Below are 20,351 nucleotides of genomic sequence, written 5' to 3' on the forward strand. Positions count from 1 at the left end.
ATATAACATTGGCTGTTGATACCAATTGTTGAGTCTGCAGCGAAATTTTGACTTCTAATAGATAAAAAGTAATATAAAATTGAACATTATTCACAATAATACACTCGCTATATAATTATTAAAAAAAAAAAAATGAATAATAACTATGAATGTGAATTCCTTTGATTTTTAATTGAATTAAATACATTTTAATTTCACTCATTTATATACTTTCCTAACTTCTATAAATAACAAGAGAACATAGTACTATAAAATAGTTTCCTATAAAAACTTCTTAACTATCCACTATTTTCTCTCTTCCATCCTTTATTTGCCTCCCTTTGTTTTCTCTCTGCCTTTCTTTTATTCTCACAGAATCAATGCAGAAATAGCGTGCTTAAAATTTTGTGCAGTGTGATTGTGATTGACTTAGTGATCACCACGCAAAAAGTGAACGAAAGAAGAGGCAATAAAGCATATGTATCCACACTCCATACCAAATACGTTGGCAAACCCACAAGCTTAAAACATATAGAAAGGCAAGATTCCATAATAACAAATCAGCAACATGATCGACTTGAGAAATGAGGGGAATCAACAGAAAACTATATTTAGGAAACATTATGGATTAAAGTGGAAACAAACACTATTTGTTGCAAGTGCCGAGCTTCTACAAAAGTGTATCAGAGATTCAGAGTTCAATGGAACTCAATTGTCTGTCACATTATTAGTACTAGTCTCTATCATTCTCAGTAAACATACAAATCATTTTAACTGTAGTTCTTAAAACGTGAAAGAATTTAACTTAGAATCGAGCAGATGAGACTAACACTCACCTCACACAGGATAAAATCAGACTCCAAATTCTTGTGTCTGTGTGTATCCAGCCACCCATCGTTATTATTATTATTATTATTCTAATTATCCAAAAGAAACTCAACTTCTTTCCAAAAAAAAAATTTGTTACTTTCTTTTAGCTTTCGTCGGAACCAAACAATTTCATCCTTGACAAAGGAGTCCTCAAGTACCCATCAACCTCAAACTTCTTTGGCGACAATTCTCGATACTTGGCGAATTGTTCCTTCGCCTCGTCATTCCGATCAAGCAAACTATAAATCATTCCTCTGCAAAAGTAAGGCCGGAAATCAGAAGGGTCCTCTTTGGTCAATTGCTGATAAATCCCCAAAGCTTCATCAACATTCTTCTGAAGGAACTGGATCTGCGCCATGATTAGTCTCACGTCCCTCGCTTCCTTCGCCTTGTTCTTCTCCTTTGCTACCGCAAGAGCCTCCTCCAGCCTCTTCATCACCGCTTCTCCTTCTCCGCTCCGATCCATTAACAACGCATTCTCGAATAGAGCCTCGAACGAGAGGGGATTCGAAGCGAGAATTTCTTCATACACCTTGCGTGCGTTCTCAATTTCGCCTATTTCGCTCATTAGCCTTGCCGTGAGGAACTTCCAGTCTGTTACCTCGGGTTGCGCGGTGCATAACCGTTTGAGAATGGAGAGCGCCTCCTCGTCCTCGCCTACTTCGAGCTTCTGCTGCAGCAGCGACTTGAGCGCACTGACAGCTTCGTCGTTGGTTCCGAGGAACTCAGACAGAGGGGAAGAAGACGAAGAAGAGGAAGATGCTGCTGCTGTTGTTGTTGCAGCTGCTTCGGCGGCGGCGTTTTCTGTAGTGGATTCTTCGAGGATCTGAGGGGACGGCTCGGCGGCGGTGACGGTGGCGGGAGGTAGTTCGGCGCGGGCGGGGAGAGCGGAGAATTTGACGGCGATTGCGGCGGCGAATACGGCGGCACCGGCTAGGGTTTTGAGGTTGCGAAGAATGGGATTGGTGGCTGTGGTGGAATTGGAAGTGGAGGAATGGGCGGAGACGGTGAATCGAGGGAAGGAGCGGCGAATGGGGATGTGGAAAGGGAGGTTAGGGGGAGGGAGGGATTGAGAGCGAGCAAAGGAGAAGAAGGAGGGCGGGACGGTAGTGAAAGTGGAAGAAGACATGGTTGAATTAGGGTTTGTGAGAGAGTCAACAACGGTAGTGGAAGACTCGAGGCACAAGGGGATGATGTGCCTGAGAATAGTGTACTAGTGTATTGTGTTGTTTTGGTGTTTGGCTTGGTCTTAGTTTTAAACTTGGAGTCTTTGACTTGTAAACGTTGAGTCTTTGTCAAACTGTGGGTGAGAGTGGGTGGGTACTTGGTAGGTGTGGGCGTGTGGCTTCTTCGCTACCTCATGCGATCATGCCTCTATTTATTTCTTCGAATTTTCTTTTATATTATTTAGGATAAATCATATAAGGGAAAGTATGAGGAGCCAATCAGTGGCGGAGCCACGTTATAGAGAAGGAGGGCAATGCCCCCCCCCCCCAAAATAATTAATATGTATGTATAAGTTTCAATTTTTTAATTTAGTTTTTTTTTATTTTTAATTTTCCTTTCTTCTTAACTTATATTTTTTATGTTGGCCCCTCCCAAAAAAATTTCTAGCTCCGCCCCTGGAGCCAATAGAATATTTGTATAATGTGTACAATGAAGGTTTATGGAGTATTAGAGATATAATCATTAGTGTTATCTTTTTCCATCAGCTGAAGCTTTTAGGATGAGTGGTATCATGATTGTCCTAGAAGAAAAAATGTTATATGTATATTCGGTTTTATCAATGAAATGATGTAAATTGAAGCTAATAAATTCGATTTATCTTTTTTTTTATATATAAATTGAATCAAATAAATTCAATTTAGTCATATTAGTAGGAGTGATAATGGGATGGGTAGGGGCGGATTTTGCCCTACTTGATTCTATCCCGTTCTATAATAATTTGTATCAAATTTGTCCTGCTTCTATCTGTAAGTAGTAAAAAGTTAAACCCTAATCCGCTCCTATGGTATCCGCCTCTCCTTACTTCTATAATTATTAAAATTCAACAAATAAAATTAAACTTTAAAATTTATATAACCATCATTACATACATAACATAGATTAAAGTAAAAATTTAAATATGATATAATATTATTAATCATTTTACTAATTATTTTATATATATTAAATATACCGGGACGAGTAGGACGGGTTTAACCTAAACCTGATTCCGCCCTGCCTAAGAATCCGTCTCATTAAAAACTCATCCCGGTGCAGGGCGGGTAATTACCCTCCCCGAGTGGGTAAGGGCAGGATGGGTACCCACGAGTTCGGATAGTGGTAATAAATTGAATTTAATTAATTCAATTTACTATGATACTTACGTATATAAATAGGAGCAGAACGTTAAATTCTTATTAAAGTGGGACTCACAATGGCTAGTGATGAGAGCTTTTTAGTTCTTGTGCATTATAGAGGGTCGATTAAGAAAAAAATGCGATAGGGAATAAAATTTACTAATAAGGATCCGTTGAGTATTTTTATCAAACCTTGTACGAGATTCGTTGAGTTTCAGAATACTATAATCCAAAAACTAGGACTACATGGCATAAAATGGATGGAGAAGTTATTCTATAAAATTTCGATTTCTGTTGTACGTGATGGTGTGAAGTACGATTCCTTCGTGATAGACAATGATGAAGATTTGCAAGTTTTGTTCCACTGTCGTCGTCAGTTTCCTAAGGTGATGACCTATGGGCTATTGGCCAAGCTTGGAGATGTGGTCTGTAGTTCAGGAGGATCGAACCAGAATCCTCAATCTTTAGCAATGTCAGGAGCCTTTAGTTCAATGTCTGTTGGTGCCTCATCATCTATGCCAGCATTGCACCTGAGGCAGTTTTAGTTGCATCTCCGTCATTTGCAGCTGATCAAAATTGCGATCGTAACGAATAATAGGTGATGACCGACCCTTCGGCCAGCTTGCTATTGCGATGACCGGTACTCCTGTTATGATCCCGATTTTCGGAGAGGGTGGAGCACCAGATGATGTCGAAGATGTACTACAGGATGATGATAATGATGTGGAACTCGCCACGATTGATGATGATAGCGATGATGAATAAGGAGGAGTATTCTTGTTAAAATTTGATCATGTCAAGTACCATGAAAAGTGTAAGGAGTTTGGCAACGGTTGCACATGGTTGATTTGGATCACTCTTCGCCAGCGAAAAGGTATTTGGGAGGTAAGGTAGTATAACGAACCTCATACATGTTTGGCCATGTCGATATCTAGTGATCACAAGATGCTTGATTATCATGTTATATCTGCTTTCATACTGCCTATGATTAGAGCTGATGTTGTCATGTCGATCAAGGTACTGCAGAATACGAACGAGGCACATTTTGGATTCAGACCGACTTATAGGAGGGTTTGGTTGGCTAAGCAGAAGGACGTTGCGCAAATTTACGGAGATTGGGAGGAGTTATATAATGAGTTGCCGAGATGGGTATATGAATAATGATGCCAGGTAGCGTTGCAGTGTTGAAGACAAGCCTTATGCAAGTTGGTGGGCAAGTCAATGAGTCATCAGCTTATTTCCATCGGCTTTTTTGGACATTTCCATCGTGTATCGAGACCTTTCGGCATTATAAGCCGTTGGTTAGTATTGATGGAACCCACTTGTACGACAAATACGGGAGTATACTGATGGTTGCGATTGCTCAGGACGGAAATTCCAACATCATTCCCATTGTGCTCGCACTTGCAGAGGGTGGGAATGCGGAGTCGTTGTCATTTTTTCTGTCTCACCTTCAGCGGCATGTAACGCCTCAGCCAGGTATTCTAGTCATATCTGATAGGCACAATGACATCAAAGCTGCATTAGAGGCTCCGGATAGTGGTTGGCTTCCACCTAGTGCATACCGGACATGTATTCGACACGTGGCAGCAAATTTCACCTTGAATTTTAAGGGTAAGGATGCAAAGAGTTTTTAGTAAACGCTGCTTACGCCAAAACTGAGGTCGAGTTTTACTACTGGTTTGACATTCTCCAATCCGAAGATCTCGCAATCTGTTACTGGGCTAACAGGATTGAGTATGATAAGTGGACTCAACATCGAGACGAAGGTCGGAGATTCATGCATATGACAACTAACATCTCCGAGTGTGTGTAAAACTCCATACTAAAAGGTGTGAGGAACCTTCTAGTTTGTTCGTTGGTGAAGTCCTCTTATAGGAGATTGGTCGAGCTTCTTTATCCGTAAGGGAAGAGAGGCAGAGGCACAGTTAGGGACTGAACAGCAATTTAGTCAGCATCTGATGAACACAATAGAGGCTAATATGAAGGCATTAAGGTGTTTCACCATGATTTTGTATGATAGGGATAATTCTGAGTTTACTATGGCCGATACTACTCCAACTGGTAACTTCTCACTTGTCTCTTACATAGTGTCCCTAAGGGATTAGACATGTGACTGCGGATTTTTCCAAGCACTTCATCATCCATGTTGCCATGCCTTGACATGTTGTGCATATTCACGTTTGAGTTGGGCAACCTATGTGCGTGAGGTGTATCACCTTACCTCGGTCTTCAATGTCTACCAGATGGGATTCACTCCTCCGGTCCTAAAAGGTTTTTGACCACCAGATGACGGTCCCACAGTCACACCCGATCCCACCAAGAGACGTGAGTCTGAAGGGCGTCTCAGGATTACTAGGATCTGGACTACCATGGATGAGGTTGATCCTGTAACACCCTACCACACAGAGCTTTACCCTCCCCCTTATTGGGGTAAAAAGGTACAGAATAGCAAGCTTCAGGCTTAACCTGCGAAGCCAAGTTTGGTCGGAGAATACTTACATACATATATACAATCCTAAGTTTTCCAAAATACTCAAAATAAACCCTAGTTTTCCATCAAGCCTCTATGAGGTACAAAAGTAAAGCACATATATTAAGAAGAAATCTATACATATATATATAGCAAAACACAAAAAAGCCCATAACCTAACTTCGCTGAAACTGAAACTCCAGACGCCTAGCGTGGTGTCTCACAACTTGCATCTGAAAAAGATAACATATGTATGGAACGAGAACCGGAGGTTCTCGGCATGGTAGTAGTACCCACATAAATAATATATAAGGTCTCGGAAAAGTCAGAGACAATTCTAGAACTCCGACACTCAGATTAAAAACTTAGAGTTATATTTTAAACTAAAAACCAGGTGAACTATCTATGGTACTTAGGTCCTAGTCCAATTTTAACTTAACACCTCAATCTCTCCTTCCTCCAATCCTCCAAAGTCCTGCCAGAACCTGACACATTCCGGTAGCTAACCCGGATGCCGTCTCTCGACTGTGCATCTCCAAGAGGCATAAAATTGGAGGATTAGTACCCTATCACCTTCTCCTTGAGCCATACACTAGGGAAAATAAATCGGGAGATTGGTGTCCTACCACCTTCCCCTAATGAGGTTGTGCCATATCGGTCGGGGATTAGTGCCCTGTCATCTTGCAGACAGAGAAAGAGAATGTGAGAAAAAAATGTCGGGGGATTAGTGCCCTACCACCTTCCTCACATCCCGCACAACATAATCATAAGAAAATTCGGGAGAATGAATCGAGGGATTAGTGTCCTACCACCTTCCCCATATCCAACACATCACAATCACAGAGAATACAGGGAAAAAAGATCGAGGGATCAGCGTCCTACCGCCTTCCTCACATCCAACTCATCAATATCATCATTTCTATTAATTATGTCTCATTCATTACTCATACATTCATACATTTTCGCACTTCCTCAAATATTTCACATCAAATCATTTCATTATTCATATCATACATCACCTTATTCACCCTTCCCAATTCAATTCCTCCACTTCACAACCCTCCTCTAAGGGTTCGCTCTATTTCCTAAACTTGAAAGACTAAACTTTTAGTGCATAATTAATCTAACATCTAAGATTTAAATTAAATTAAATTAAGTTCTAACAAAACTTCTAACTTAGTTAAACTTTTAACATTTAAAACTTATAAATTCTAACAGAATTTCTAATCACTACTCTAACTACTATTTGTAATTTAAAAATTCTAATAACGCTTATAATAAATTCTAAGCAACTTAATATTACTAATAATTCTGGTCTATCTTAAAGAAAATAAATTTCATTCACTAATCTCTTCATGGATGCTACTAGCAATATGGACAATTCCGTCCAACCGATAGATGGTGCGTTTGGGAGTGGGGAGATAGCGAAATGTAATTCAAAACAAGTGAATTTGAATTATATATATATATACACATTCGATTTACTAATAGTGTACGTTCTTTATAAATCGAATTTAATCAATTCGGTTTACTATGGGCTATAACTCGAAATCAACTGTTTCGATTTACTATAAGTAGCTTATTCCGAATTTTTTTTTTTACCGAAGATATAGAAACTCGAACCTGCAACCTCTTAATTGAGTATGAGGGAGACTATGCCATTTGAGCTATTGCTTCTTGGCAACTTATTTCGAATTTTAAACCATACTAAATTAAAACTTGTTATTTCGATTTACATATATACATATTAATTCGAATTTTATTGATTCGATTTACCATTAACATGACTAAATCGAATATAATAAATTTGATTTATATATAAATATCAAACAAAACAACAAAGTAACGTTATTACATTTAAGACATCCATATAATATTGGCTTGTTTTATTCTATTATTTATTTTTGAAAAATTAAATTGATTTGCATATTCATCATTTGCGCACTCATTGAAATGTGAATCACTTATGCAACAAAAACAAGAGTTGCCCTTTTATTAAACAGGTAAATTTTCATTTTTTGTAGTCTATTATTTAAAAGTCAATATTTTTTTTTCGAAAAATCAGTTATTCGTATTACTTGAAATACAAAATAAATATAAAAAAATTATTATTTACTTAACATTTGTATATTTTATCTAATTATATATGTTTTAATGCATATGAAGGTCACATTAAAAGATAAACATAAAAAATTACGAATTTAATAATACTCAATAACTGAAAATCAAATGGATTTTCAAAGTTAATCATGTACAAAAATTAATATGGATTAGGAAAAAGAAAGTAGTTCTAAGAGAATTACTATTCAACTTCATTGCAATACACTTTGCCTTTCCTCTCCTGAGACAAAATAAATTTAAGTATAAATTAGTTAATTAAACATATTTTTATATATAATTAAAAGATCACACAAGGTGGGGAAAAATCATCACCTCTGCAAATATGCGCCTTTTATTCATAAGTTTGGTCTTTGATCTATCAATAATTGACTTTATCTACAAGATGAATCATGAAATAATAAAATAACATAAATATACACATAAATAAAAAGATACACACAACAAAAAAAAAAAAAGAAGCTTAGCTATACTTGTTCTCGCTCTTTCTTTATTTCACTTTTTGTTAACAGCTCAGGATCTTTCTCTCGAGTACCAGGAATATATACCCTTGCTTCAACCTGTTAGAAATTAAGTAAAATATTAGTAAACTAAGAAATTGAGTTTATCCAACAAAAACAAAATTTATTTTGTTAACCTTTTCTAAAGTAGGTTCATAGAGGCATGGAGTATCTTCCTCTTCATGGTACGGTATAAATGTAAATAATTGCTGGATGACTTTATTTCCCTAATATAACAACGATAGAAAAATTTAAATATTTGATAATAAATAATTTATCTTTATTAATAATTTATTAATTTTTTAAAAAGCTAACCAGCATATAATTTGAAAAATTTTCTTCTCCCAGAAAATTCTTGAGAAACTTGAGCTATTCATAAAAGGAAAAAAAGTGTTAGAAATAAATCAAAATTAAAAACATATTAGATTGATTAGAGAAATGAAAAACAAACAACAATATACCTGTATAATTGAAGACCATGATGATAGAATTAATTTTTGTCCATCAAATCTTTCATAATATTTTGGACATTTATCTTCCTTAAAGTACATTAAGACGTCCCAATAGGCTCTAGCAGCATTGTTGAACATTTGTTTAAGAGGAAGTGCAGTTTTAGCTTCCAATGAAGTGCTCTCTAGTTGCTTCAAAATGATGTCTTTAATATATTTTCTTAATCCATCGTAAGACTCTAATAATAATTCTTCAGTTTTAACAAAAAACTTATCAATTTTATCGCAGTCAAATATCAAAGCTAATGCTTCACCGGCAACAACGCAAGTTGCATCTTCTTTGAGTAAAGATAAGAATTGACAAATTGCCCTGCATCAAGAATCGTAAATTAAAGCAAAGTTAAACATTAACCAATTTCTTTTATTTTCAAAATAAATAGCAATTTTATGAATTTTAATATTGGATAATTAGTCGCAAAGTTGTACTATGTATATTTTCCTGTCATTTATAAATTGTAACAATTAAGATCACATTGAGAATTTAACTTTCATGCACCCAAGAATTTTACACAAACATTTAATTAAGTATTATCACATTATTAAAAATATAATTTTTAAATTTATCTAATTATATATTATTATATCAACAAAATATAATTTTTTATGCATTAAAATTAAACTTTTATATAAGACAAAAAGTTAATGTACTCACCCTTGCCAATGACCATATATAATTTCCCAGCTATCTACTTTTGTAAGTAAGAACAACCAAGCATAAATCAATTTTGATAGATTAGCAGCATAGGCTTGGTTTTTAAGTGCCTGAAAAAACAAAAAGAAAGAAAAGAAAAGATTCGTAAGTAAGTAATAATAAATATATACAAAACAGATCATACTTAAATTAATAAAACATTAACTAAGGATTAATTAAGCGAAGTATTTACAGCAAGTTTGGATTTAGGACAGATATATTCCCAAATCACTTGCATGACTTCTTGAATTTGCTTTGAATTGCTTGCGCAGAAAGATGTGACTATGGTCAAACACTCTATAAGAGCAATAAAGCCGCATGGTTCCAAACTCTGCATGGAAAAGATTAGGATTTTGTTAAATTTCGAACATCTTTTCATATATTTATATTTAGAGAAAAAGATAAATAGGTCGTTGACCTTTTGATCAGTTGATATTTAAATCCTTAATATTTTTAAAATTTGGACATATTGATCTCTTATGTTCACTTGGATCTGTCAAACTCAATGAAAAAATCAAACGTGACTCCCGTTATACTGAGCGGTCGATAGAATACACACATGAGAGAATTTATCATTTTCTGTTATATTTATTTATTAATAACTTAAAAATATTATGAGATTGTATCCTAAAGTACCTTGTTAGGAGTTTGCACTAGTTCAGTAACTAAAGAAATTGTGTATACGTATATTTCTTCTGCATTATCAGTTTCAAAAGCTGTTATTGCCATTAACCCTGAAATTAAAAATATCAAGTTAGGTTATAGTTATTGCCTAAGAAAAATAAAAGTCAATTAGCCTATTAAATTTGAAGAATTTAAGACGAACCAAGAGCTTGAGAAGCCAATTGTTTCTCTTTAGTCAAACCTTTTTTAAGGCAATTCAAAACTTGGTACAGGTAAGTAACGAAGCTGGAAAAAAAAAACACTCATTAATAAATTTAAATCTATTTAAGAAAATTGAACAATTTAATAGTATATAGCCTTACCATTTTTCTAAAATACTGTCTTGATTTCCTTCGTTAAAGATTTTAATAAAAGCCGCTAATCCTTCCTCTCTAAAAGAAGCCCTTCAATAATGAAAGAAAGCAAAAAAGTTACAATAACCATATCAAAAATACAAACGTACCATATAAAATAATTTTTGTTTAAAAAAAGAAAAAAAAAAAGCCACATACTTTTTGTGTTCCAAGTGTTGCATCAAACATGAGAAAGTTGTCATTGGAGCACGAAACGGGGCAAACGCACGCTGTGGCAACACATGATCTTCATCGTTATCAACTTCATCATATCTTCCTTTACCTTTATATTAAAATAAGAGGAATGCCCAACAAATAATAGCTCAAATGACATAATTTCTTCCTACTCATTTAAGAGGTTGCGAGTTTGAATCTTCATATTTTTAGTTAAAAAAAAAAAAAGAATGCTAGGAACCAGTAATTTCAACTTATTTTTTAGTATAAAACTTCTTGAAAGAGTAAAAAAAAGTCAAGACTAGGATACGAAATTAAGTAATAAAAGGATAAATTTATGAAGAATTAGATCACAATTCATGTGATATAGTTACCTTTCTTTCTCTCTCCCGTCTTGGCACCTTTCCTCATGTGCACACTAACTTTCTTCATCCCCACCATCTCGTTTTGAATAAGAGAACACAAATTGTTTGATCTTGAAAATTTTTAATGAGACTTGTGTTTTATTATAGGATGGAATATATAAAGAATCACGAACTACATCTACTTTATTATCTATGCATTTTCTAATTTTATAAATACTACTTGTTTGCGAAGATTTGTTATCTATTTATTTTTAAATAGCGCTACTCTGGGATTTTTTTCTAAATTAAAATAAAAAAAATCTTTAATTTAAAAATAAATATTCTATTAAAGATAGAATAATTTTTTTTCTTGGAATTAAAGATTCTTTTATTTTAATTTAAAAAAAAAAGACTGTGTTTTTATTCTTTTTATTTTTGACGGGCACCGTATCTATCTGTAGTAATTCTTGCTCTTGTGACTCATCACTGTCAAGTGACATGGCACGCCTTTCTTTCTTTTCTTTCTTTTTATTTATTTAATTTTTGGTTATCCCAGAATTAAATTATTCACAAATTCTAATCCAATTTAATTTGTTGATCTGATTCGGCAGAAATTTCATAAGAGATATATGGGTGCAAAATATTTCTTAGCGAGAAGTGTACATAGGAGATCAATTTTTTAAAATAAAATATTCTATTCATTTCAAAATATGTAAAAAAAAAATTAACCACTAAAAATAATATATTTAGGCAAAACTATTATTAAGACTATTTATATTCATCGTTCAAGAATCAAGACTAATCATTTTTAGAGAAATAATCTTTTTAAAAAGAATTGTTCAATCTTCAATCAACAATAATGACGATTTGATAATTCTTCTCTCTAAATAATTAAATATCATTTAAGTAGATTCTTTTTAATAATTTTAATTTAAATTATCCTTTTTATTAATTGACCAATCTTAACGGTTCTTAGAAGTGATTTTTCCTAAATTATTTTGTTATTCTTGATACGTTCTTGAATTTAATATTGTTATTCCCATATGGTTCATGATGAATTTTTTTTTCCAGTATCATTAATTAATAATAAGTATTATTACCTCGATGAACTATGGGATACCCTTCGCGGAGAAGGGAATTTAGGGGTTGTTTAGATGAGTTTTTAAGAAAATATATTTTTTTGAGTTATTTTTTTTAAAGATTTTATAAAAAAATAAAAATAATTTTATATTTGGATATCTCATATAAAAATATTTTTTTATTTATTAATTATGTTTGGGTATAACAATATAAAAGTATTTTTTGTTTATTTATTATGTAAAAAATATTCTTTTTAAAGAAAAAATATCGTTTAAAAAAAGATGTAAATTGTATTTTCTCAAAAAAGATGTTTTTTTATTTTTTAATACTTTTACTTTTATTATTAGAACTTTGCCAAATACGTTAAAAAAAAGATCTTTTTTATCAAAATAATTGCACCCAAATAAGCACTAGATGCCATTTTTGAAAAAGGTCTTTTTTTTTAATGATAATTTTTTAGAAGATTTTTTATAAAAGTAAAAGTGATTTTATGTTTGAATATCTCAAGTAAAAATATCTTTTTATTTATCAATTATGTTTGGATAAAATGAGATAAAAGTACTTTTTGTTAATTTATTATGTGAAAAATATCATTTTTTTAAGGAAAATTTTTTTTTTAGAAAAAAATGTAAATTATAACATCTCAAAAAAGATGTTTTTTTTCTAGTGCTTTTAATTTTACTATTAGAAATTTGTCAAACACACTAAAAAATAAAAAAAATCTTTTCATTGAAAAAATATCTTTTTTTATCGATTTAATAGTGCCCAAACAAGCACTAAGTATTTGTTTAGATGTCATTAGATGATAATAAAAAATATTTTTTAATAAATTTCTTTTATTTTTAATGTATTTGTTAAATTTTTAATAATAAAATTAATAATATTAGAAAAATAAAAAATATTTTTATATTATTATATTTAAATATAATTAATAAAGAAAAATATTTTTTATGAAATATTTAAATATAAAATTATTCTTATTTTTCTATAACATCTTTTTAAAAAAATTAACTCGAAAAAAAATTAATAAGTTAGGTTCAGACTCACTAATTAGTCTAGCCTGTCAGGCTTGTTTGGGCCTTTTAATATATAATTATATATATAAATAATTTTTTTTATTATTAACAAAATAATAAGATATTTTAAATTTATTATATTTAATTATAAATAATTTATATATTTTAAATACTTTAAAATTTAAAAATTCTTATAAATATTAAATATAATATTTTATATATAAATATATTTATTAAAAAATATTTTTTTAAGTAATATTTTTATTTTTATAAAAAAAAATTAACAAACTTTTTAACAGACTTCAGACCAGGCCAGACTTAGTACTTTAAAAAAAATTTATAACTAATAGACTGCAGATCAGGTTCAAACCAAGTTTATTAAGAATAAAATTTGACCTGATTTGACCTGTTTTCACCTCTACTCATGTGTTCTGTAGTTTTCAACTATATATGAATAATTTACATAGTCTATTATCTTACATAATATATTAATATACGGAGATGAAAATATCAAATTCACTTCAACGATTTGAAAACTTTCCAAGTGTATTGTTATACTGGTTTATCTTAATTATAATATATATATATATATATATATATATATATATATAATTAAGATTAATAATTAAAATTTTTTAAAATATTAATATATTGATATATTTTAAAACTTTTTAAAAATTTTCAGTTTCACCTAAAATTTCCATTTGATTATTGTATCTTTTTTTTCCGTAGATTTAATACTTACTCGAATCTTTATTTATTTATCAATCTTATTTTAATTTTAGTTCTTAAAATCAATTTGGTTTAGTCTTTATTTTATAATCGAGTTAATACTCAAAATCGTCTTCGAAAGATACCTCGATCTCCATATTAGTCCCCGAAAGATAAAGTTAATCAAAAGAGTCTCCGAAAGTTACACAAGTTAATCACGTTTGTCCTTCCGTTAACTGCGTTGGTGACCTGGCTAACTGTTGCTGATGTGTGTGGTTAGCCTCCAACGTGGAAGAGGCCCACGTGTGATGACGTGTTGCTGACAAGGTAAGTTTGAGAAAACAGTTCAAATGAGTCCCTAAGTGTTTGAAACCTAATCCTAAATTCCACGATAAATAGGTCGTCTTCATCAATCAGATGGCCATATAGCTGGGTTCGTGTTCAAGTTGGTGGTTTGGGGCAACGATGGAGGCCGGAAATGGAGGCCGTGGTGGCGGTGTGTCGTTGTTCTCGAACGGGAGTAATGGTTCCAGCGCCTCAATGCGAAGCCGGAGGAAACCCCATGAGGAATCATGTTTCTGTGGGTTGAAGGCTGCGATAAGAAAGTCTGGGACAGCGGAGAACCCAGATAGACTATTTCGTGCATGTCCAAGGTACCGGGTGAGTGTGGTGTAAGATTTTAAGGGTTTTTGATGTTGTTTTGTGTGTTGGAATTTTGTTTGATTTTTTGTTTTGTGATTTCTGAATTTTCAGAAGGGCAGTCACTGCAACTACTTTAAGTGGGTTGAGGATGATGAGTATGAAGGGATGGGCCAAGGTGCAACGAAGAAAGATTATGGGGCTGAGCTGCAGGTTGATAGTGACTGTGATGAATGGAGGTTGAAGGTGGCATGGAGACTGGGCAGCTTGGAAGCTGAAGTAAAAGCATTGAAAATGTTAATAGTTTTCCTGTTTGTGGTAGTTGTGCTTAATGTGATTGTTTGTAGTTTGTTGTGTCGTTCCAAGTAAAGCAAATTCCAAACACTTGATGGTGTAATGAGATGAATCCATTGAATGAGAATAGATGTTTCATTTGGTTGTTTTATATGAAGACAACACAATCCAATTGAAAGGTTCCAAACCAATTCGGTTGACTATTAAAGTAACATGTACTAAGGAATGGACATAATCAGTAGTGAAAGTAGTGTTAAACATTGAGTAGATAATGTAAACATAAAACAGACCAGATCAAAGTCATAAGCTTTTACATGAGGATACATAACCTAAAAAGTATCCTAGACCAAAATAAAAGGGCATAGTACAACTTGCATTGACATAGATAACCAAAATGTACATAATGTCACTCCAACTGCCCTGTGCAAAATAACAGAAAGTATCCTCACACAAAAAAACGAGTTCAACGACAATACAATTCAACACTAATCAAAGTTGTTTATCAGTCTTTCTTGGGGGCTTGAAAGCCGGAGTAGGAACGAAGGTCATAAAGTCAGCCAGTTTTTTAGCAGTGGCTAAACTAGTCCCCTTGATTGTCTCAGCAGAGATAGCAACTGGTGCGGCTACAGTAGCTTTGGGAGACGACTGAATTCTGGCTTTCCCTTTAATGACCTTTAGCTTCGATGGCCTAGCAGCGAGTTGTTCCTACACAAATTAATGGTACATCTAGATTTAGATTTAGCTTATTAAATAAATGAGAGTTATGAAATAGCTAATGTTTAAAATGAATCACATATGGCTGATTACCTGTTGTGTTTCTTGTGTTGGTGGTATACTGTCACACTGGCTAACATCAATAATTGTCGGGGTCTGTGTTGGTGCTGCAGCTGGATTAGGTTCAGCTGGGACAGTAGTTGCTTCAGGGGCAGCCCCTTCTGCAGCAGGGGCAACCAGAGCTAGTTGCAGCTGCAGCTGCCTAGCATGCTCCTCAGCTTCAGTTGCTTTCTTCTTTGCGCAGCTTCGCTTGTTGTGTCCTATCTCACTGCAATACATGCATCTGATAGGGCTGTGACTTGGGCTGTGACTTGGGCTGTGAGGTTGTTCTGTTGGGGTGACAGGTTTGCTTCTGGGACTGAGGATCAATTCTTGTGGGTTTCTTCACAGGTTGGGAGCTGCACTTCCCCTGTTTCAACCCTGCTGCTTCCACATTCACTACTTCATCCTCAATCTGGTCTACTATACAAGGCTGAGAGATACAATGCTCCAGGTAGATATTGATCAGATTGTGGTTTCTCCTGCAATCCCTGCACATGGCAACCAAGTCTGCGTCTGTGACCAAGCTTCTCAACCCTGATGAAAGAGGAACTCCAGGATCTTTCCACCAACAACTTCCAGCTTCAATGTAACCCAACTCCCTATAATAACCCCTTACAAAGAAGACGTCAAGCGTGTCTCCTTCAACCCCCATCAGCACCTCTGTATTATCGGGTTCGTATACCATATCTCCTTCAGCATTCTTCTTAAACAGTCCCCCATGGTGAAACACAAAGGTCATCGGAGGACCTTCCATCTACAAGCAGAAACAAGAAAACCTCCTTAGCCCACACAGATTGCAACTGCCTATTCTCAATCATAACATAAGAAACCCTAACCCCAAAACAAACATGCAACAACGAAAACTAACTCCCATTAACATCAAACACCCATAACACAATATCATCACAACGGCATTCAAAGCAATGTATTCTAACCTTAAACAACACTCACACAAACCCCTACCCCTAAAGACAGAGATATACAGAACGCCACCCCTAACACATCAGCCTACAAACTGACTTCAAAAAAAAGGAAAAAACTTTAATGCTTACCTCTAACCGTCACGCTTGCTTCTTCCACAAACAATGTTGCTAACAGCTGACGACCGCTCTTCTCAGTACCTACAGCTACTCGGCTTTGATCGTCAGCCAACGAGGACAAACGTCGATGGCGATGTTCGAATGCAACGTGAAGGGGTTAGGGCATGGCTTGACGGAGACGAAACAATTTTGGAGCCAAACGTGGAGATACTCGTTATGGAAGAGGGTGACTCCACTCTGCAACGTTTTGAATCCACTATCTCCACGAAACGACGCCGATTCATGTCTATCTGGACATTCCCTTAAAACGGCGTCGTATTCCTTCTCTGCCAGCATGGAAGTTAACGTGCCACGTGAGCAGACGTTAGCCATGTCATCAAGCAAATTGACGGAAGGACGAACCTGATTAACTCGTGTAACTTTCGGGGACTCTTTTGATTAACTTTATCTTTCGGGGACTAATATGGAGATCGAGGTATCTTTCGAGGACGATTTTGAGTATTAACTCTTTTATAATCTAAGCATTGTGTATTTCTATTTAATATATATACAGCATTGTGAATGAAAAGTACGATAATGAGGATGGGTTTAGAGGAATGAAGACGGCAGTTAGGAGTCATCATGGAATTGGTAGTATAGGGTTTGGATTTAACTCTAATTTTATCTATGGATCGATATTTTTATATAAATTTAATTTTATTCTATTTGCGGGTTAAAAATATCCCAACTCTAATTCTAATCATCTTAATCTGTGTATATCCAATTCAATCCGTAGATTATACAAAAGATGTAATATTATTATATAACTTGATAATAATTTAAAATAAAATTGACTTTTATATAAAAAAAAGTATTAAATTATCAATTAATGATCTTTTTTTAGTGGCTAAGAATCTTTTACATTTAGTGAGAGGTCTTTGGTTCAATATCAACTTAAAATATATTTTTATATAAGTATATAACATATACATATATAGGGTGCACGTTAATTGAATAGGGTTGAAGCTCAACCCGCATCCTACCCTACCCGCACGAGAATCCTACCTTAACGGCAGCAAAGAAGACCCGTTAAGATTAATTGTGGCGGTTCAGTTTTGAGCTCAAACAATAATGGTGCTTGTGGGGGTGCTAATATAGGGTTTTCCACCGTTAATATGGCTAAATTGTGGGGAGTTTATATTAAACTATTTGATCTTATCTTATCTTTATCCTATCTTATTTTTCAGAAGTTTGTTATGCTTATACTTTTTTAAAGTTTTTTATACTTATCTTTTTCTAACAGAATCATCTAGAAAATTTGATTGTTTTAATTATTTTAAAAATTTATAACCAATTTAATATAAATAGGTAGTATTGTTCTTTATATTAGACACAATAAATTTTTTTTTATCTTTCTTTTCTTAGTCTTTCACAATTTTATTATGGTATCAAAGTCATGGTATCCTCCTTAAGGAGGATAAGCTGTTATTTTTCTGGTAATAAACCACCGTACTTCCTTTTCATATTTTTGTCATAGTTTCAACCCCCCTTTATCATAGTTTCAATCCCATCCCACATTGAATAATTAATCTTCCAATCTAGCTCACGATCAAACCAATCTCTATTATATCTATCTAAGTGAAAATCTTACCTCAGTCTTAGTTACTCCTGTTCTAACAAGAAACAACTACCATTCATGGAATAGATCATTCACTAATCACTATGGCCAAATTTCCAAAAATAAATATGGACTTTTTTCCGGCAGTTTTGTCTGCCTATCAGTTCCGTCTGTACTTCCTGCACTTCCTTCTTTCGCCAGTTTCGTCTGCACTTCTTTCTTCCGACAGTTCCGTCTGCGCTTCCTTCTTCTGACAGTTCTGTCTGCACTTCCTTCTTCCAACAATTTTGTCTGCGCTTTCTTCTTCCTTTTGCATTCTGTTTAAGTAGTTCCGTCAGCACTCTTACCACGTTCTACGCGCTCTCTAAAGATCGCTGCTTGCTCTCTCTCCCTCAAACACATCATCTCTTTCTTTGTTTTTGCAACCGGCAGCCCTAGCTCCGTCGTGCCTTTCTCTTTCTCTGCATCACCACGCAGCACGTACGCGTCTTGCTCTGCATCACCACGCTGCATGCGTCTTCCTCAACCTTTTCATCGAAAATTATCCAAGCTGTGGATTATTGACACTTCTATCCACCAGCTTGCAGGGGCGTATTAAACCGCTTATTCTTATCTTATCTTTATCCTATCTCATCTTTCAAAAGTTTGTTATGCTTATCCTTTACTAAATTTGTTATGCTTATCTTTCTCTAACGGAATCATCTAGAAAATTTGATTGTTTTAGCTATTTTAAAAATTCATGATCAATTTAGTATGAATAGGTAGCATTATTCTCTATATTAAACACAATAAAAATTCTTCATCTTTTCTTTTCTTATTCTTTTATAATTTTATTAGTTTATACGAGCTTGAAGCTAGCTGAGAGTCTTGGGTTCTTAAATATTGAAGTTGAGTGTGACACCATGGTGATGAACTTTCTCAACTGAAGAGATTTGCAAAAACATGGTTCTTCGTCTCTTATTGAAGCAGTTAAGGATCTAGGCAAAGTATTTGATGGAGCTTTCAAAAAAGTTTCATGAGATGGAGCTGCTTAAAGTATTTATAATGTGGTCCAACTTATTATGATATATTTACTCATGACTAACAAAATTCTTTATATTTGTAAAACAACCTTAAATATCTTTTTTTGTGATTAGTTACAAAAAGAAAAAGAAACAAAACAAGAAAAAAAACAAAAGATAAAAATAAGACATCAAACAGAACTCGAGAGAGATCTCCCTAATCACAGTCTTATTGGAGAATCTATTCTAATTCACGAGGTGGACGAGACTCATGCTAGAGAGAACGAGCGTTCATCAACCCAGAAGGAACACAGCCCTCGTAGCGAGCAACAGTGGTAGCATGAACCAGTAGTGGAGGCAATGCCAGAAATAGCCAAGCAGTCGTGAGCACACCACCAGATTGATGGCAGCAGCCGTGGCACATCAATCTGGATTAATAAAATGATCTATAGCTCAGCAGTATCGTGAGGCTAGGCTAGCGGAGGATATGGCAATGGTGGCATCGGAGCAGGAACTGTGATCAGATTCTCTTCACCAATGGAGGCATGCAGCGGTGCATGAGAACTCTGAAGGAGGATAAGCCGAATCACCGTGCTGTCAATCCGGGTTGTGTACTCTTCCGAGTTGGGTCTTTGTTTGACCTGACCCAAGACACAAAAATAATTAGCGGCTATATTTGCATCACGGAAAATCAAGGCAAAGCATCTTGCAAGCAAACAAGGTGCATGAGTGGTGACAAGGTTGAGCTTTCTATCCCTGTTGATGGTGTTGATGGTGGTGGTGCTCGTGATGGTGCTGATGATGATGGTGCCTATAAGAGTAGTGGTTTTCATCACAATCGGGATGGTGTTGTTGAGTTTGAAGTTGGGGCAAGTAAGGAGAGCAAGGTGAATAGCTCAAGGGATGATATTGATGATCATAGTGACATGGATGTAAATAAGATCCTTAGCAATTATAGCTTTAGTGAAGCTGAGGCATTGACTGATGAAATAGAACAGTCGCTGCAACTAATGGAGGCAACAGCTATTGAAACCGGCATGGAGGCTGAGACGCATAGAGGAGGAGAGTATGTGATCGCCGGGTCGGGTTGGTGGGTTAGGCTATGATTTTCTAATGGTTTAGGCCCATTTGTGGGCTTGAA

General features: G+C 34.5%; 3 protein-coding genes across 3 annotated transcripts; 1 reads left to right on the forward strand and 2 right to left on the reverse strand.

The window, feature by feature from the left end:
• Positions 1–589: 589 nt before the first annotated feature.
• Positions 590–2,391, reverse strand: LOC112734668 (protein SLOW GREEN 1, chloroplastic). The gene has a single exon (XM_025784083.3). The coding sequence runs from the start codon at positions 1,976–1,978 to the stop codon at positions 953–955; it is 1,026 nt and encodes a 341-aa protein (XP_025639868.1). The 5' UTR covers positions 1,979–2,391; the 3' UTR covers positions 590–952.
• Positions 2,392–4,354: 1,963 nt separating this feature from the next.
• On the forward strand, positions 4,355–4,828 carry LOC112735640 (uncharacterized). Its single transcript, XM_025785168.1, has one exon. It carries the CDS (start codon positions 4,355–4,357, stop codon positions 4,826–4,828), a length of 474 nt encoding a protein of 157 aa, XP_025640953.1.
• Positions 4,829–9,199: 4,371 nt separating this feature from the next.
• Positions 9,200–11,138, reverse strand: LOC112735641 (uncharacterized). The gene is made up of 8 exons (XM_072232130.1): positions 11,047–11,138; positions 10,658–10,781; positions 10,469–10,549; positions 10,309–10,391; positions 10,119–10,216; positions 9,676–9,813; positions 9,444–9,553; positions 9,200–9,230 (listed from the first exon to the last, which is right to left on the reverse strand). The coding sequence occupies exons 1-8, from the start codon at positions 11,111–11,113 to the stop codon at positions 9,200–9,202; spliced, it is 732 nt and encodes a 243-aa protein (XP_072088231.1). The 5' UTR covers positions 11,114–11,138.
• Positions 11,139–20,351: the final 9,213 nt, after the last annotated feature.

Source organism: Arachis hypogaea, chromosome 3 (genome assembly GCF_003086295.3).
Source record: "Arachis hypogaea cultivar Tifrunner chromosome 3, arahy.Tifrunner.gnm2.J5K5, whole genome shotgun sequence".
Lineage (NCBI taxonomy): Eukaryota > Viridiplantae > Streptophyta > Magnoliopsida > Fabales > Fabaceae > Arachis > Arachis hypogaea.

What these genes read in the sequence shown, in the direction of transcription:
- LOC112735640 (XM_025785168.1), top strand. Translation starts at nt 4,355, where the DNA reads ATGCCAGGTAGCGTTGCAGTGTTGAAGACAAGCCTTATGCAAGTTGGT.
- LOC112734668 (XM_025784083.3), bottom strand. Translation starts at nt 1,978, where the DNA reads ATGTCTTCTTCCACTTTCACTACCGTCCCGCCCTCCTTCTTCTCCTTT.
- LOC112735641 (XM_072232130.1), bottom strand. Translation starts at nt 11,113, where the DNA reads ATGGTGGGGATGAAGAAAGTTAGTGTGCACATGAGGAAAGGTGCCAAG. An exon ending in GACGGGAGAGAGAAAGAAAG is followed by an intron (nt 10,782 to 11,046) that starts GTAACTATATCA and finishes TTTAATATAAAG; the next exon opens with GTAAAGGAAGATATGATGAA. An exon ending in GACAGTATTTTAGAAAAATG is followed by an intron (nt 10,392 to 10,468) that starts GTAAGGCTATAT and finishes TTTTTTTTCCAG; the next exon opens with CTTCGTTACTTACCTGTACC.